Source organism: Alligator sinensis, unplaced genomic scaffold (genome assembly GCF_000455745.1).
Source record: "Alligator sinensis unplaced genomic scaffold, ASM45574v1 scaffold963_1, whole genome shotgun sequence".
NCBI classification, from domain to species: Eukaryota; Metazoa; Chordata; order Crocodylia; family Alligatoridae; genus Alligator; species Alligator sinensis.
Window position 1 is genome coordinate 93,903 of NW_005842729.1, and position 17,987 is coordinate 111,889.

Sequence of the window (17,987 nt, forward strand, 5' to 3'; positions counted from 1 at the left end):
CAGCAAACATTACTGAGTGGTTTTTAGTATTATATTATTAAAACAAACAAACAAAAAGCACTGTGGTACAGAAGCAGCTTAATCCCCTACATGCAACAGAGGGCTGCAACCAGGTTACTTTACTGTATGGATTATGGTTTCCTGCACCGCCAGACTCAACTATAAAACTAGATTCTCTGCATGCTCCCTTTGCATCTTCATTTATGAAACTAATCACACAATTACCTGCAGGCATGTGTTAAATATGACACTGGTCTCAGCAAAATAATGGGCCAATTGCAAACAATGAATAAAGAGAGGCAGCTCCATTTATAACTGCTGTTTCAACAGAGCTGTGTTGTAATCAAAGTGATCTGAGGGTGACTCATTAATTAATTGATGTTCTTTTTTATTATGTGCTATTGAGTTAATGAGTAATTTGTGCTAGATAACTCTCCGAACACATTGATTATGTGAGATATTTTCTGAGGCTTTCATACCAATGACATGCTGAATAGGGGGAAGATGGTATTTGCTTATGTATACTCATTATTAGCAGGTTCAGGATGAATATAAATCAGCAGAAGGGCATTTTAAAAGGTATTAGATACATGCAACCCTTACTTTAAGGCTTTAAACAGATATGCCTTGGCTTTAATGCCTTAAACAGTATTAAAATCACTTCCTTTATAATACTTCTATCACCCACAATTGGCAGCTTCTAGAAAAGGTGCCTACACAAAAGGTTTTTGCTAGGAGCATGTTTGTGCTAATGGCCTATTACCCCACGTATATTGTGTTTTGGTTTCTTTTGCAGTGTACTGAAGTGAACAATAAACAGGTTTGGTCTGTATCATTGGGGTGAAGGGAGAGAAATGTATTTAAGTGAATATGTAATTGGCTTTTTATCTAAAGTGGTATTTAAAAAGAATAAAAACACTGCTTGTATATACAGTACACACTTTGCTTTCTGGAGTTTGAGTTGTTAAATCTTATGCTTTATTGAAACCACAACATCTCCAATGCCAGTTTATAGGATTTGGAAGGATTTTTTTATTCATTAAACAACAAAATGGCTAAATTGATAATTTAGTCTGACAACAGCAGCACAGTTGAAGCTTTCAGAAGAATCAGTTAAATGTATAAAATTATACCCAGCAATCACTACAGACCTTCATTTTTTGACAAGATTTGTTCTTGGTACAGATGACTGTAAACTACCTACTGCTGAGAAAATTATAAGAAGCTGCTGCATATTATGTTGAAAAAGCCTTTAAAATACTTTGTCTGTACAAGCTAAACCTTACCAGTCCCCATTGTTTTTTCATAATCTTCCTTCTCGCTGACCACTTACTTTTACTTCTATTTTCCTTACAGCAATTAAGCACATTGACGGGGTATGTGTGTATGTTTTTCTGAGGATAAGTTTTTAAGCATTTAGGGAGGAAAAACGTGCGTGAAAGAAACCAGAAAATGTATTAAGCAAGATGAAAGTGTAATTATAGAAGTCAACTTTCAGCCTCAGTCACTGCTTCTCCAGAGCCCAGGCAGTTTTGATTCAGCTCCAGTAGCAGCAGATAAGAGACACTGCATGTTTGGCTAGCAGTTGGTAGAGGGTCTTTCTACAATTGAAAAGTCATGATGTGATTGTTTGCACGTCACCAGGTGGGCTAGAAAACAGCAATGCAAGAACTGTGTTTTAGTTGTTGCTTAAGATGTCAGTTTACTTTGATTTAGGATTCATAGGGAGAGGATATAGTAAAAAAAGATGATGCTGGTGAAAGTGGTTTTGGCTGACAGATAAGACCAAGTTGAACAATGGTCATTAGTGGAACATTTCCTCATAAGCAGACAGAACACCATCACAAGCAGCAATGGAAACAAAAAACAAGGGGAAATGATTATAAAGAAAATGAAGAAGTAGGTTCAGGCTTCAGTCAAATACATCAATAAAGCTCCCAAGGAACGCTCAGAACATTGCCTTTCATACTTTAGGATTATTAAATGTTTGTTACATATTTTAATTTCCAATTTATTTTAACTATGCAAAATGGAATACTGCACACTTCTATGTATTCCAGGTTTTTTTCCTTGAGCCTACTCCCCAGTTCATGCTAATTACTTGTGTATCCTATATGCATTACTTTTATAAAGGTGTGAGATGCATAAATATCCCAGAGCTCTCACACACATACATATATGTGAGCCACTTTTCCTTCACTTATGCTCCTCAAGCCATACTCTTCATTTATTCTTCATACACAGCTGAATAGTGGCATGTTGTGGTATCAGGAGACTGCTATTAAATTTCTAACACTAATAGAAGTTGGTTGCTTTCAATTCTACTGCAAAAGTCTTCACTGGCTTATTAACTGTTCTCAGTTTGTTTCTCCCTCGTTTCTATGGCTGACTTGAGTTTATGAAAGCAACCGTCTACTGGACATTTTAAAAATGTTCTCTTTTTCCCAGATTAAGCTAACGCTACTAGTAATATTTTGCTTATATAGCTCTTGTCACCTGAAGAGCTGAATATGCTTTACAAAAGCAGTGCAAGTATTATCCCCATTTGACAGATGGGGGCACATGAGGCACCAAGAAGCTAAGTGACTTGACTCGGGTCACAGCAAGTCAAGGGCAGGAAGAAAAGTGTTCTTCGAGACATACTGTCCAGCTACGATTTGAATTGTGAGGGAACTTTGTGTGTGCTCATGTCCAAGGCCTCCTCTTAGCTAATAAAAGGCCTGTGGCATGACTAGCTCTTCTAGTTTCTCACCAAAAGATACAATGCAGGTTTGGAGGGGGCGGGGGGGGTGATGAAATGAAGAACTAAAGACAGAATGATTAATTATTTTTCCTAAAAGGACAAAACACTTATTGCACTGGAGAGAATATATAAATATAAATGATTGCCTAATATTACTTTCTGTGTAAGCAACTGCTATAGTGACTGCAGGGGGGTTGTGGGGCCAGATGGGAGTGGGAAAGTGATCGTGTGGTCACAAATGGGAGGTCAGGTGGTCCACAAGAAAAAAATTCTCAGTTATGATGTAGACCTGCCCTGGAATTTTCTCCTTTGCTCCCTAATGAACTAGAAAGACAACAATGACCATTAGTGTTCTTCAGGCTATAGATCACTGAAAGGAAAATTTAGGGAGCAATCTTATTTGTAAACTGAGTTTGTGTCCAAACAAAAGCCATATTATTATAATGCACACTCTCTCTCAGACTGCCAGGTTTGAAACTTCAGATGTCAGAGTTAAAAATCCATCTCTAAATCTATACGCTGTGCAGTCTACTCAGAGCTGCAAATAGAGGAATTACCTACTGTGCTATAAAGCTTCCTTCCTCATTCCCAGGAAGAACACTGTGGAAGCTGCAGAACGGAGAGGGAGTGGGAAGAGCAAAGGACATAATTTACACTGTGCACAAGTAAACTATATTAATGTGCCCTTTGCTTTGTGTGTATGACATTCTTAAGTGTAAAAGGCAGCATATGAGACAGTACTTTATAAATACTGGCTTCTTTTCCAGTGAGCTATAGTGCCGGAAAGAAAAGAATATATTTAGCCAATTTGTTAAATCCCATCCTCCGAGTAGATGTAATATAATTAAACTCTGTCTGGACTACGATCACCTATGGACCACTGACGAAACAATCTTATGGCTTTAAAGTGTAGGTCCAGATTGTCCTGTTACTGACAATGGTTTTCCCTCCCACTGTCAGCAAGCATGTGAAGATGATTCATTTGCCATTACTGATGGGACAAACCTGTTTGAGGCTGTCATGAACAGCATAAGCGGCACCTGGTAGAATGTGGCATCTCCTGCTTTCTATAAGGATATTCAAATGTTTTGTCCCAGCAACAAATGCATTCGATTTTTTTTTTCAGTACAGTACCTGTTAGGATTGGTTGCCGGTGACAAGTCACTTTCAAAATATCAGCTCTCTCTAATGTAAGAAGACCCTATAAGTGAAGCTGCTCTTAGTGCTTTCTAAACTCGCTGTTTTCCAAAGAACTATTTAAGACACAGCCAACTCTCCATGGAAGTTTAGGGTTAAGTCTTGAGGCTAAAAACAAACTAAAGCAATCCCAAATTCTAAGAATTGTGATTTTAAAAAAAGATCTCTGCACAAGAGCAGGTATCACTTTTTTCCAAATTAAAACAACCTCAGAAAATATATTTATAAACATATATTACAAGATACCCAAAGGCACTGGGTTCCATTACGGCCTAATTTCCAGCTTAATTAAAAATTGAACTAATTTTGAATGCCAAAGGAGCTAAAAGCAGCACCCAAAAAGCATTAGTTTTTGCACCTTTTAAAACATGTCCATAAACAGCCAAACTTATTTCTCAACATTTTTGTAGGAAAATAAAAGTGCTCTTTGAGGAAACTTATGCAATTAAACAGGTGAGGCTTAACCCCTGAAAAATAGAGGCTTATACAGAAGTGCTGATAGACCCTTAACCATAGTATCATTAGCAGTGGTTCCTGCTAGAATTATTATTATTTTAAATAGTTTTAATTCAAATAGTATTTTTAAGCTCTAAGTGTAGCATAATGTTGGGATTTGCTCTTTAATTTTTTTTCTTTTTTTACTAGAAAGATACAGCTCATTTAAAATAGCTGGTAAATACAGAAAGCATAAATATACAGTAAGTTTAGACACTGATTGTACTAAATGCAACAATACAAAGAAGCAAACAGGAACACAAATGGTAACACAATAAAACTGTATTACATTTGTGCTTCAAATATTACAATACATTATATACAATAGTCCAAAATAAACATCTCATGCCAAGTGACACAAAAAGAAAAAAAAACAATAGCAAGCAAAAAATCCAGCAGTATATACAGTACCTTTTTAATAAACATTCAACTCTGAACTGGAGCAATTTTCACTACATACATACGCAGTCCGCCTTTTATTCCACGCAACCATCCTGTTTCTCTATATCTACGCTATTCAGTAGGTTCCTGTGTCATTTCTTATATACATGTTGGGCAAAAAAGATAAAAGAACATAGTGCTTTATATTCTTAACGATGTGGCATCAGATCAGCGAACCTGGGGTGCATAACCTTCTTTCATTAAGCCTTCCTCATAGTCTGTCTGGCACAGAATCATGTTGTTCTTTAGGAAAAATTTGTCTCCAACGCAAAATCTGAAAAAAAAGAGTGAGAGACAGGAAAAGGTTGTATTTAGAATAAACTGTTGTGATATTAAAGCCAAAGGCTGTACCACAGGCAGGCACAATTGTGTTGTAGGAACAATGCAGCTTGCATCTGTTGTCTGTGTCGTAGTGTTTTGGAAAAAAAAATACGGAAAAGCCCCACTATGAAATTGCTGTTATCAGAATGTATTGCATGCCTTCCACAAAATTCAGTGCACACAAGTGATTTTACTCCCCTAGCCAAGGACTTCATCCAAAATCCACTGAAGACCATGGGAGTCTTGGATAGCAGCCACATAGATAAAACAGAATAATATCTAAGTCCAGTGAGTTGAATGAAAAGCAATTGTAGTTCTGCCACACAAATCAGAGGGGCAAAAAGTGATCATAGGCTTCTGAACGCTTAATTATTTAACATTATTTATACATATTATACAAATAATAGCATTTATGTCTCATAAAATAATACACGTTATAAAGATCAAACACTGTATACCAGTTGACTGTTCTATCACTCCATCTGTGTTTGGATGGGGGGAGTGGGTACACACGTGCACACACACACACACACACACACACACACACACACACGTGTGTGTATTTATGTACATGCACACATACAATACAGATTTTCCTGGAGGAATCAACCATAAATTTAGTTACTAAAAAATAATTTCTTCCCATTTTGTAATATATCAGGACGCATATCCTAGTTTTCTAATAAGTGTCTCAGAATCATTTTACTGCTAATAAAATGACACTATTATTTTATTTGATTTTTCTCAGATGGATGGAAAAAGCATGGTGACACTGGTGGGCTGTCAAGTTTCAGACTCAGTTAAAACAACGTCTTCAAGCTAAGCAATCCAAGTTTGTGTGCCTATCAGATTGTTAATAGACCACATTTTATATACAAAGTGAAGTGTTTTTTAAAGGCCCCAGGCAACAACTCAGAGGAGCCCAGTGTACAGAAAAAAGTTCCGCTAATGACTGACTGGGCATCCAGGTCATATCCCTTTTGTTTATGGCAAACTCTCCAGGAATAAAATGTGTTGGGAGCCACTGCTCACGCTGTTGCAATTAAATAAAGTAACCTAAACGAACCTGTTAGCACTGATGTGGATAAAGGAAATCAGTTTCCACCACCTAATTATGCATCTTGTGATATAAAGTATTGTTTAATGTTTAACAGATTATAATGTTCTTTTTTGTATAATTTCCAAACAGTGACATCTTGAACACAGTTAGGGTCAGATATAAACGCGTGTGTTGTTTATGGTAGATTTAACTATAGAGTAGCTATGGGAATAGCTGTATATGTATTTAATTGTAACAATTTAACCTTCAAATAGTGGTGTCTGCTGTAGCTGACCCAGTAAAACTACATATAATTACACAAGTTGACCCACATGACCTTTGATAGTGGTCTCTCTTTATCAGATAGTCAATTTCTAATGATGGTCAAGCAGAAATTTTAGTGAATTGTCACAGATTAAATTGTGTATTGAAAGCAGCCCTTTAATGTTTTGTGAAGTTGGAGTTTTAAATGAGTAGCAGTTGGACTGATTTACATTTGTAAAGACTGGAATACTAGACAAACAGTGAACCCATTTATTTTCCAACTGGGTAGCTTTGGAAATTTATCCTTATGCTAGCTAAATAGATAGAGGGAAAATAGCGTAATAAAAAAGTGGATTGAAAAGAATTAGCTTTGCTTTTAAAAGAAAATTGGTTTATTTATTTGTGATTCTTTTTCTTTGGGATTACTGCCTGCTGATGATGATGATTGAAAATACAGATTATGGAATGGTCCTCAAATCTTCAAGTTATTTATGGTCAAAACTATTTAAATGATTTACAGTTCTTCCTGCAACTCTACTATATTTAATTCAAGTGCCAGCAGAATGTTTTGAGTAGATCAGTTGAAAAGGAGAGTTGTTGAAATGAATGACTGTAGTCTCTTGTCAGGTTACTCCAGTTTCCCAAAGCATTCCCACTGCCCCCACACCCTTCTAAAACTTAATTACACTCAGCAGTGAACTTTTTGCTTTAGAACTAGATGTGACTGCAGCTCTTCATGTTATATAGGGGATAATGTCTGATATTGGCATATACGTGGGTTTCTAAAGAAAAGAACGTTTTAATGGGGGGGGGGGGAATTAATCTACATTTGCCAAGAGATGAGTATTTATGCTGTTGATAAAATAAATAAGGTTATGAACAAAATATCCTACTTAACAAGTCCCTGGCTGTCCAAATAGCTGTTGATGGACATAGGAGCCAGAACCTCAGTACACAAGTGCCTACCACTTGAAGGGTGTAAGCAGCAAGCAGTCATTCTCTATGGGTCAGCCACTAGAAGGAGATATGGTCACATTTGCTTGGCTCACAGAATGCACTAACACAAAACCATCCAGGTGTATTTCTTTGTGGTCCAATGTAATACGGAGGTTACAATAATAATTCAGTTAAAATATTTACTAGAAAGAAAACCCATTGCTAAGCGCAGCTTACTTAAATTGCACCGTTTGCACATTCCTTTTCCTTGTAGCTTTTGCTGTTTCCTTCCAAGCTGACAAAATCCCCTTGCTATTCTATTTTGTCTTTCAGCCCCAAAGGCACAGGAAGCATAACTTGCAAAGAGTGCACAGCTGTGTTCTAGGAGGAAGTTAGTACACGCTTTCTGAATGCTCTAGACCAGAGGTGGCCAACCTGTGGCATGTGTGCCACAAGTAGCATGGGCAGCCTCTGTGGGTGGCATGAGGCAGAGTGGGGAAGGGACAGGCAGCAAATAGGGATGGGTGCATAAAGTAGAGCAGATCAGGAGGGTAAAGGGGATCATGGTGGCATTTGGGGAATGTGTGGGGCTAATTTGTGGCATGCCTGCCAAAAAGGTTGCGCTCCCCCCACTCTAAATACTGATGTGCTCCATTACATTTTCCTTTAGCCATATCAATGAGTTGGACCCAATGACACTCCGTGTCCCACGCTAAATCATGACTAGTTTACTATTTATCCTTTTGGAGAAACTTTTGTTATTTGAGATACTAAATTCAATTCTGTGCTGAGTTGCATGTTCTACAAATTTGGTTATGAACATGTTTGCAAGGGGGTGTGGAAGAGGAGGCTTTGCTTCTCAGAGTTAAATCAGTTAATTTGGTTTTAGTGACAGAGAAGTAAATACTCTACGGAAGCCACATTTACACTCAGTGATACTGTGTTCCAATACTTTAGCAGGGCCAAAGAAAAAGAATCAGTTGATTATATGAAAAATTAAGCTCCTCCCCTAATTCTAAACTTCTGACCCTAAAAAATAGATTTATAATCTTCTAGTTTAGGTCAGGAGTCAAGTGCCAAAATTCTTGTGAAATTTTCTAGACCAGTTTTGCAGACTGATTTATTGCTGAGGGAATAATTAGTTATTCCCTCCTACATCCCTGAAATGTGGCTCAGAAACAGTAGAATCTGGGACACAATATCTCAGTCAAGCATGGAAGTAGAAGGGTTTCTATATTAAAGGACAAGTAGGCTGGAAGTGTAAAATGAGGCAAAGTTGCTACCATTTGGCTGGTGTCTTACAGTGTTTTCTTTTTTGAATCCTTGTGCAATTCATTTAATAAGAATGCAAAGTGGAACAGGGAAATTATACAGTAGGCAGCTTTAACAGGCCAGATTAGACTTACTGGCCATAAATTGATGATAATACTTCAGACTTGTCTATAACTTTAGTGGGATGACCATTCTAATTAACCTCTATCTCAGAACTCTTGTCATATTTTAAAATGGTAGAAGGAAGGCTATTTATATTATGAAATGACCTCTGCTATCCACACTTTGGTTGGAAAGAGGTGTGCTGGGGTATCGCACAAACTATAAACCTATGTTCCAAGAAATGGTCATTACATTTAGCACAGAGTGATTTTATAGTTCTCTTCCATCTTTCCTGTAGCAGCCATTAAAGGTTGCATAATACAGTGCTGGGGTTATCTGAAGAGAAAGGGAGAAACACTGCTTGAAACAAAGATGGCTTGTGTGGAAAGCTCCTCCTATAGTAGTAATCTAGTGGCTTTGATATGGTGAGAAGTAGGAAACAAGATACAGATCTTGTTACAGGATCCTGTCAAAGGCTGTTTTCTAGCATATCTAATTTGTGACTGGGGTTATATGGCTTCAGCGATAAATGATACAATATATGCTAAGACCTATTCAAATATTAACTCGGTGCAGCCCAAGAAGATGCATTTCATTTTGGTATGCTTTTTTAAACAATCAAAAGTTTGGTTGGTTTGAAAAAAAAAAGGTGCTTAAACTGTAGTCTCCATAAAAATAATTATAGCTAATGTATACAATCACCTCTGAGATCCTGGGTACTTAAACGATGCATTACGAATCTAATGCTTTAGTTAGAAACAGACATAATTTTATATTGAGGATAATATTACTTATGTTCAATACAAAAAAAAAGCAACTTGGTAGTGCTGTAATGTAGGCCTCTGAGCTGTCTGTGATACCACATGAAAGTGTCTACTGATATAGAGAGAGAATAACTTGAATGAAAGTGAGCCACATAAGCTAATGGCAGCATGTTAACAAAAAGGTATGCTCCAAAAGGAGCAAAATGAAGGAAGGCTAGGCTTAATGTCATTTGGGGATGTGTCATGGGAGTGGTAAAGTATATTTCAAACTGCTCTACTAAAGTAGACAGAAATTATCAAGGAAGTAACGAAGTGAGATGGAGTCTATTTTGTCAGGCTACTTAATAGAGACGAGAGAAGAAAGGGAGATAGAAACTTCATGGAGTACGAGACCTGAATGAGGGAGATCAGCAGGCCTAGCCCAGAATGTCAAGCACAGATATGCCTCAAACCAGAATGCAAAGTTTTCAACTTAAATATTACCTGTCACACATACGTACTACTGGTCAATGTTTGGGGAGCATTATTCTGTGGTATGGAACTTCATAAGTTTATTTTATTTTTGCTTCTATTTCTCATGTTGAAAAATGCTGTTTGGTAGAAACTAGCCTGGAGCAATTGATTGTTCTATGGCTACTACTAAGGCGAGGTGAACAAGCCTTTTATTCTGAGGAGATGTTAAAAATTGTACTGAGACATGGTAGAGGACATATGAACAAGTACATTGATTGTCACTAAATCACACTGACCACAGAATCCTCAAGGGATGGAAGATACTAAAAATTCATGCTTTGTTACTAAACTTTTGGGAGAGAGGAAATATGCAATGTGGCAACTGAACATCTGGCCATATTCTCAGAGACCTTAAGGTACTCATACCCCTAAAAAAAGAAAAGAGGGCAAGGAGGGAATGAAAGAAGTGGCACAGAAAAATGGCAAAGGAAAAAAAAAAGTTATTTAAATCAAGCAGGAATCTGTCAAATTTTGGAAAGCTAGCCTCACAGAGGCCAATCAAAAGGAGTAGATAAACTAAAAGGTAGCTAAACCTTAAACCTTAAGGGGAAGTTAGACCCTGATATAGTAAAGTCCACTTAAGTCAAAGTGTTCTCTTGTCTTCAAAGAGCTTTGGATGAGACCTCTGAAGACCAAAGAGTCAAAGACAAGGTAAAACCTAATGATAAGGTTTATTCTGAGTAATTCTTCAGACCTTCTATAAGGCAAGCCTGGGACAGAGACCTGGATGAACACAAGCCTACTTGGTGCTTTTCAGAGGGGAGCAATGTTAAGAACCCTACCCCCAGGCTGTGAGTCAACTAAGGAGGTTGGGAGAAATAATTTTTATCTTTATGTTAATCAGCCAGAAAGGAAGAGTTGTAAATAAAATATACACAGTGTTTGCTCTACTTAATGAGGAAACCGAGGCAGCAACCAAGCTCAATGCTTTATTGGATAAAACACATTTGCTGGGCTACCAGGGAATAATTAAGGATAATAAGGATATAGTGAATAAACTAAATGATTTCACAAAACTTTTCAGCACACAGGATGTTGTAGGAACACTTCTAGTGGTTTTGATAACAAAAATAAAGTGTTATTTTATAGGGTCAAAATAGGAGACAATAGAAAACAGTGAAAAATTACAGATAAGCCAGTATAAAGCCAAAAGAACTGAAGGGACATAGGAATAAAGTAAGTCAGCTACAAAGAAATATGTGTCGCAAACATTGCGCCTGTTCTTTATGTCACTTATGATGGCAAAAGTTAATAGTAAATTACCTCAAGGATCCACGTAACGTGGCTTAATATGTTCATTAGTAAACTGGGAAAGAGCTTGAACAGTGAAGTGGCAACATTTGCAGATGACACAAAATTATTTAGATCCATCAGACCTGAAGAAGCCTGAAGAACTTCGGAGGGACCGAAAAAAACTGAACAAATTATCAGAAGATATTCAATGTTATCAGATGCAATTGATGCCTTGCATACTAAAGATATATACACTTGTTCCAAGATCTAAAACAAAGCAGAAGTTAAATTTATTTTAATCTTCTGGGTTAGGATGAAGAGGAAAAACAGGAAGAGGATGTTTTGGTAAGTATCTACTGTAGACAACCAAGCCAGAGGTAGGTGAGGCTGTTTTTAGGTAATCAACTGAAATGCAGAAATCACAAGACTAGTACTGATGGGAACATTACCTTCCATGATATGAGCTGGGAAGGTAATAGAGCAGTGCACAGACAGGCTAGCAAATTCTTAAGTTGTTAGGGACAATTATTGGTAGAGAGTGTGGAGAAACCAATGCAGGGGGGTAGGCTGTTCTCAATTTGACTCTTAAATCATACTGAGGAATTGGTTGAGAATCTGAAGGTGCAAGGAAAATAAGGTCACAGTGATCATTAAATGACAGAGTTTGTGATCCCAAGGAAAGGAAGAAAGAATAGTAGAATAAAAACATTGGACTTGAGTAAAAAAACAAGGCTGAGTACAGAGTAAGAGCATGTAGGGATAAAATCCAAAAGGTTAAGGCTTAAATTGAAATACAGCTAGCCAGGGATATAAAAATAACAGAAAGTAATAAGTCTATTAGAAATAAGAGGAAGGCCAAGGAAAGTGTAGGTTCCTTACTGAATGGGAAGGGGAAGCTAATAATGGGTGTTGTAGAGAATGCTGAAGTGTTTAATGCTTTTTTTACTTTAGCCTTCACAAAAAGGGTCAATTATGAGGTGATGAACACAATTACTATCAAGGATGGAGAGACAGGTACTTGGCCTAGAGTAGGAAAAGAGCAAGTTCCTTAGATAAGCTTTTTTTTTTTCACACCAGCAAAGCCTGAGGAGTTCCTCCTCAGACTCCTCCTAGAGTTCTTCACAAATTGGCTAAAATTATCAGTAGAGCCACTGGATATTTTCTATAGGATCTTACCTGAACTATATGAGTTCTAAGTCTGAAAAACATCAAATACAGTGCCACTTTAAAAAAAAAAAGGAAAATGAAAACTCAGAGAATTAAAGAATCAATTAGTCAAACTTCAGTATCTTCATTAATGATTTGGAGCAGGGGACTGAGTGCATATTTAGTAAAAATCTGCGGATGATATCAAGCTGTGTGGGGCAGCTACTCTTCAGAAGACTGAATAAAATTTTAACCCAACGTTGATACACTGATAAAATGATCTGAAATGAAAAGGACGAAATGTGATAAGAAGTGCAATGTGTTACACCAAGGAAAACGCACATGAACAAATACAAACTGGAGAATGACTGACTAGGTTGCAATATTGCAGAAAAGGACCTCGGGGTTATCCATTATCTGTGGGATTTTGCTTGACTGACTGGTTGGTTTGGTTTGACTTTAGACTCAGGGTTACAGTGTACCAGAACCTGGATATAAACCAACAACTTAATATTGCAAAAAGATAATATTAAGCAGGAATACACTAACAGATGTCTTGCATGTAAGTCATAAAAAGTGATTCTTCTGTTCACCCCTGGTGGGGCTTTACTTAGGGTACTCTTTACAGTTTGGGCACCACATCTCAAGAAAGATGTGAATAAATTGGAAAGCCCAGAAGAGAGCAAGAAAAATTATTAGAGGCTTTGAAAACATGACATATGACGTTGGAACAATTATAATTACTAAAATGGAAGAAACAAGATTGAAGGGGGATTTGATGAGACTTCAAATACAAAAAAAAGTTATAGAAAGGATGGCAATCAATTATTTTCTGTGCCAACAGAAAACAAGACAAGAAGCAATGGCCTTAAATTGCAGCAGGAGAGATTTAGGTTACATAATAGGAAGAACTTTCCACCTATGAGCATGGGTAAGTACTGGAACTGATTACCTAGACAGATCGTGGAATCCTCATTAATCAAAGTTTTTACGTGCAAGTTAAAAAAGTGTTCTTCTGGGATGTTTTGGACAGGGGTGATTCTACCTGAAGCAGGGCTTTGGACTTCACAACCTCCTGAGGTCTGTTTCAGTCTTGTTTTTATGATTTTGTACAATTCAAATTGAACATTTCAGGTTCTAAATAACTCTGTTCCTTTAAGAAAAAAACTGGGTATAGCTCTATAGAAACTACTTCTCAATTCACAGCAGCAATTGAAAACTAAAATGTTACCACATGTCAAGAATGGTATATATTAGTATGTAAGTTACAACAGTACTTACTCTAAATAGAAACTCCTGCAAGAACACAGAATCTGCCTCAAAAAGCTGATAATTTAATGGGACTAAAATCAAACCAAACCAACTAGCCATCCAAACCAAATCAACCCCACAAACAATGGATAAGGGAAGAGATAAAATAGACAATTGACACACTTGTTTGATATGTGTTACCTCCATTATAAACTTCTGCATGTAGTGTGTGCGTGTGTGTTTAAATAATATGCTGATCTTAAAGCATATCATGCTAAAGATAATAAAAGTTGTCAGTCATACTTGAATGAAAAGGACGGGCCTAGTGATTTGGCTTAAAAACAGTATTTCACATACCTGGGATAAACAAAGAAGGAAGGAACAGAATTTTAGTCACGATAAAAATTAACAGTCCTATGGCAATTGAAGACTGAGTTGCTTAATATAATAAGGAGAGAAGGGTTATGATGACAGAAATGTACAGAATAACTAATGATAAGAGGAAATCAATCTAGCACTCCTATTTTTCTTAGCAGGCTAAGAGAAAAGGAACATAATAAAAAATGAAAGTCAAAAAAGTTACAACTACTATTTCTTCAAATAAGAAATGCCCAATCAGCAGTAGTTATTGACAAAAGATATCAAGAGCATAGCGGGAAGGGCTACCAATTAGGATTTATTTAATAATAACAAAAGAAAAGCATAAACCATCACTCTTCAGGGCATAAAGCTTAGCCACAGATTAACAAAATAATAAGAAAAAATTACCTTATTCACAATTTATTTTATTAATGTCCGTTATTAGTATATTGATTAATAGCCTCCAGACACCTTGATCGAGGCTGGACCAGACAGCGTAATGTGATACAATATACGAAATTCTTTGAGACGTGATACCAGCAACTGACTAGACTTGTTGGTGTATGGTTTGTTAGATATAGTAACTCCTGTGTTCTTTGTCTAAGGCTTGGACTGGAGTGTCCCACCTAATAAATATGTCGGTGCTCTGGGTACTGTTTGCCCAAAGCACAAGAAAAACATCGAGTCCAAATGAGAGACTAGACTGAAAGCTTAGAGATGAGACATACAATAACATCAAAGCTGACCTGTATTAGGCCACTACTGAAGTGCTCAATTTAAAAATCAGCTGCAGTACACATTTCTAATCGAGAGGTAAGTTGTCCAAGATCATCAGTCTGGTATTCACACTATGAAGACACATTTAGTTTACATTTATGGTGATAAAAAGGATAACAACAATGATGCTTTTAAGTTTTTTTGGAGAATACATTCTCCAATCAAACCTATTAGTACCACCACAAACATAAAACATCTTTTGTATTCAGGGCAACAAAAATTGTCTGCTTTGCTTGACTGATGAAGATTAGCTGACTTCTTCCATTAAAGAAGTTTGTCTTGTATGGGCTGAAGTGACAAGACAATAACTAAGTGCTAATTGTGCATAACCAACACTAAAGATATGCAGCCCCATTATGGCATGTAATAAATGAAGCGGACAACAGAAATATATTAGGCACTTTAATAATGATCCCAGAATAGTGGTTCACAGCAATAGGGATAGGGAAGGTTTAAGAATCTGAACTTAGGAGCGTGTGTGTCTTACTTGAGTGGTTCAACTGGTTGAGTAGCCTTTAGTTTGAATACAGCCTTTTAGTTCTGTGGTGAGACAAAATTGATATAGGACTTGTAAATAGCATTCTAACCTATAATTACTTTGTGTTATTATATAGTTTAAGCAATGGTTATTATTTGTTTGATATTTTAATTTTGCATGAAACGTGATGAAAAAGGTCAATTTAGCTTTTTTTAGAGTGCGATTGTAGCATGCTATATTTTAGCAGCTATTTATTTAATGTTGCTCTAAAAATGCTTGCTTTTCTATTTTAATAATTACAGTAGTATAGGATGATACAATATAGGATGAGGTAAGCTAGCATGATTTATTTAAGACCAGATTTACCTTTGTTGAATACTGTTTTAGAATATGGTAAATTCTTGTTATTACCCCCCAAAAAGCTTTTACCTTCAGTGTTTTTTTTATACTAAATGTAAAAGAAATGCAAGCTCTAAATCATAGTGCTAAAGCATCAAGCAATGTAAGATGTGCAACAAATAGTACATGTGAATTAAATCTTTAATTTCCAAGGGTGATAATTCTGGCCCAGAAGAAATCAATGACAAAACAAACTTCTTCCATAAGCACAGGATTCCACACCAAGGAAATAGATTAAGATTTTTAAAAAGAACCAAAGCCATGCAATTCAATTCACAAGGTTTAGAAATATGGCTTGGGATTCCAACACTGATACATAACAACAGAGAGCAGCATGTTAGCCTGAAGTTTGGCAGAAGGTAGGACACGCTGGCACCTTACAGACTATAGACTAACCTGTTCAGAGAAGCTGTTGTATGCTTAGCCCGTGAAAGCTCATGCCTCTTTGAATGAATTAGTATACAAAGAATAGTGGTGTACACATAAATATAGTGTCCCAGTAATTCAAATGATGATAGGAACACTAACAGAAAGAAATAGATTGTAGTTTAAAGTAAATTTAATTGACAAAGCCGAGGAATTTAAATAAAATGGATGCAATAATGATAAATGATAGAGCCAAGGATCTTGGAGTACTTTATAAATATTAATTAATTAAGCTTGATGGACAGCCTTGAGAAGGAGGAGAAGTATCATTATTCTTGTTTATTGATGAGGGGATTGAGGCACAAAAAGTTCAAGTGACTTGGCCAAGGTCACACAGGTGCCCATGGCAATGGTAAAGAAAGAATTCAGGTTTGATTTCCAGTCTTGTGTTTCAAGAGCAAGACAATGATTCCTTTCCTGTTTATATATACACATAAATACACATTTTAGTTCATAGCCTATGGAATAAAACCAGGGAGCCCTCTTACCTCTGGTTACAAAGCTGACATGCAAAACAGTCCAGATGGTAAACATTGTCCTTGGCTCTCATCACCATCTCAAAAGCAGGTATGAGCTTACTGCAGGCAGCACAGTTTCCTGTAACGCCAAATAACCTGAAGACACACAAAGGAGAGAGATTCCAGGAAATGGTTAACGGACAAGAAAATAAATCACCCTTATACTTATGTTCTTCGGCTTTATAAAAAATGTGCGACTGTCATTCAACTTCCCAGCAAACCTTGCTTTGGAAAGGCTGATGTTCAGCAGTGCACGAGTGTTCATGTAACAATTCCATTTGAAGCCATTTGCTGATAAAATGCTATAGCACTGGAAAGCTTTATAAAACAGTAGCAGAATAATATTGTACCTTGTGAAGTAATTTATATGCTGGTTATATACAAAAATATTCTTCTTTGGTACATATTCAGTTGACCTTTCTTAATGAAAGAAACATCTTGTTCAAGCAAACAAGGAAATGGCAAATACATTAGGAATGTTACATAACCATAAGCAAGCAGAGGTCAACCAGTCTGAATACGTAGTAAGAGCCTTCTACTTGGACTGTACTGTAAATACGAGAGCCACATAACCTTGGCCTCAATGCTATTTATTATTAAAACACATTTTAGCTAGAAAGAAATAACACTTGAAAAAGGCAATATTCTTCGCATTTTTGACATCTAGTGCTAAAAGCTTTACCATTATTATTAAGAGAACATTTTATGAACAAGTCATTTAAATCGTCAGAAAGCATTAGCGGTTCATGCACCTTACAACCCTTTACCATAGTTATAGCTATGATTATGTTATTCAGGTAGCACATTAAAGTAAATGAGGCTGTAAACTATATATAGCCACATCAGGAGTGGAGATATAATATGCTGTAAGAACAATTTGAAATGGCATTTTTACCAGACTAATATATTAAAAAAAAACTTTTAAAGAATTCTCTTTGTTAAAGATTTCTTGATACTTTTCAAGCAAACACATTACAAACAACTACACATATGCATGCTTTTGTAACATAGGAGGATTATAATGAACAAGAAAAAATACTTTCGCTAGACATACCAGCAATCTTTGAAACTAAGTTTGTTTAAACTACTTAATAGTTGTGAGGGATTATTAAAAGTAATGCTCTGTCTGTGCTTAGCAGTTAATGCTGTTTTTAGCTATGAAACAAACTAGATGAAAACGCCACATCTGCCAGTTTTCTTTTTTCCTCAACATCAGGCTGACAGCAGAAAAATATAATGGCTCTCAAGGGAAACACCAAATTAAAAGCAGTTCTAAACTAATGAATTCAAAGGTGTTCTGTAGAAAATTCAG

At 36.4% G+C, this 17,987-nt stretch overlaps 1 protein-coding gene across 8 annotated transcripts in view; it reads right to left on the reverse strand.

The window, feature by feature from the left end:
• Nucleotides 1-4,551: 4,551 nt before the first annotated feature.
• LMO3 (LIM domain only 3) overlaps nucleotides 4,552-17,987 on the reverse strand; it is a 73,199-nt gene continuing 59,763 nt past the window's right edge. For all 8 annotated transcript variants that reach the window (XM_006034354.3, XM_006034351.3, XM_025216329.1 and 5 more), the window contains 2 exons: nucleotides 16,646-16,771; nucleotides 4,552-5,150 (listed from right to left, as the gene is read on the reverse strand). In XM_006034354.3, the coding sequence (XP_006034416.1) occupies nucleotides 5,045-5,150; nucleotides 16,646-16,771 (232 nt within the window). In that variant the 3' untranslated portion in view covers nucleotides 4,552-5,044. The remainder of the gene's footprint in view (nucleotides 5,151-16,645; nucleotides 16,772-17,987) is intronic.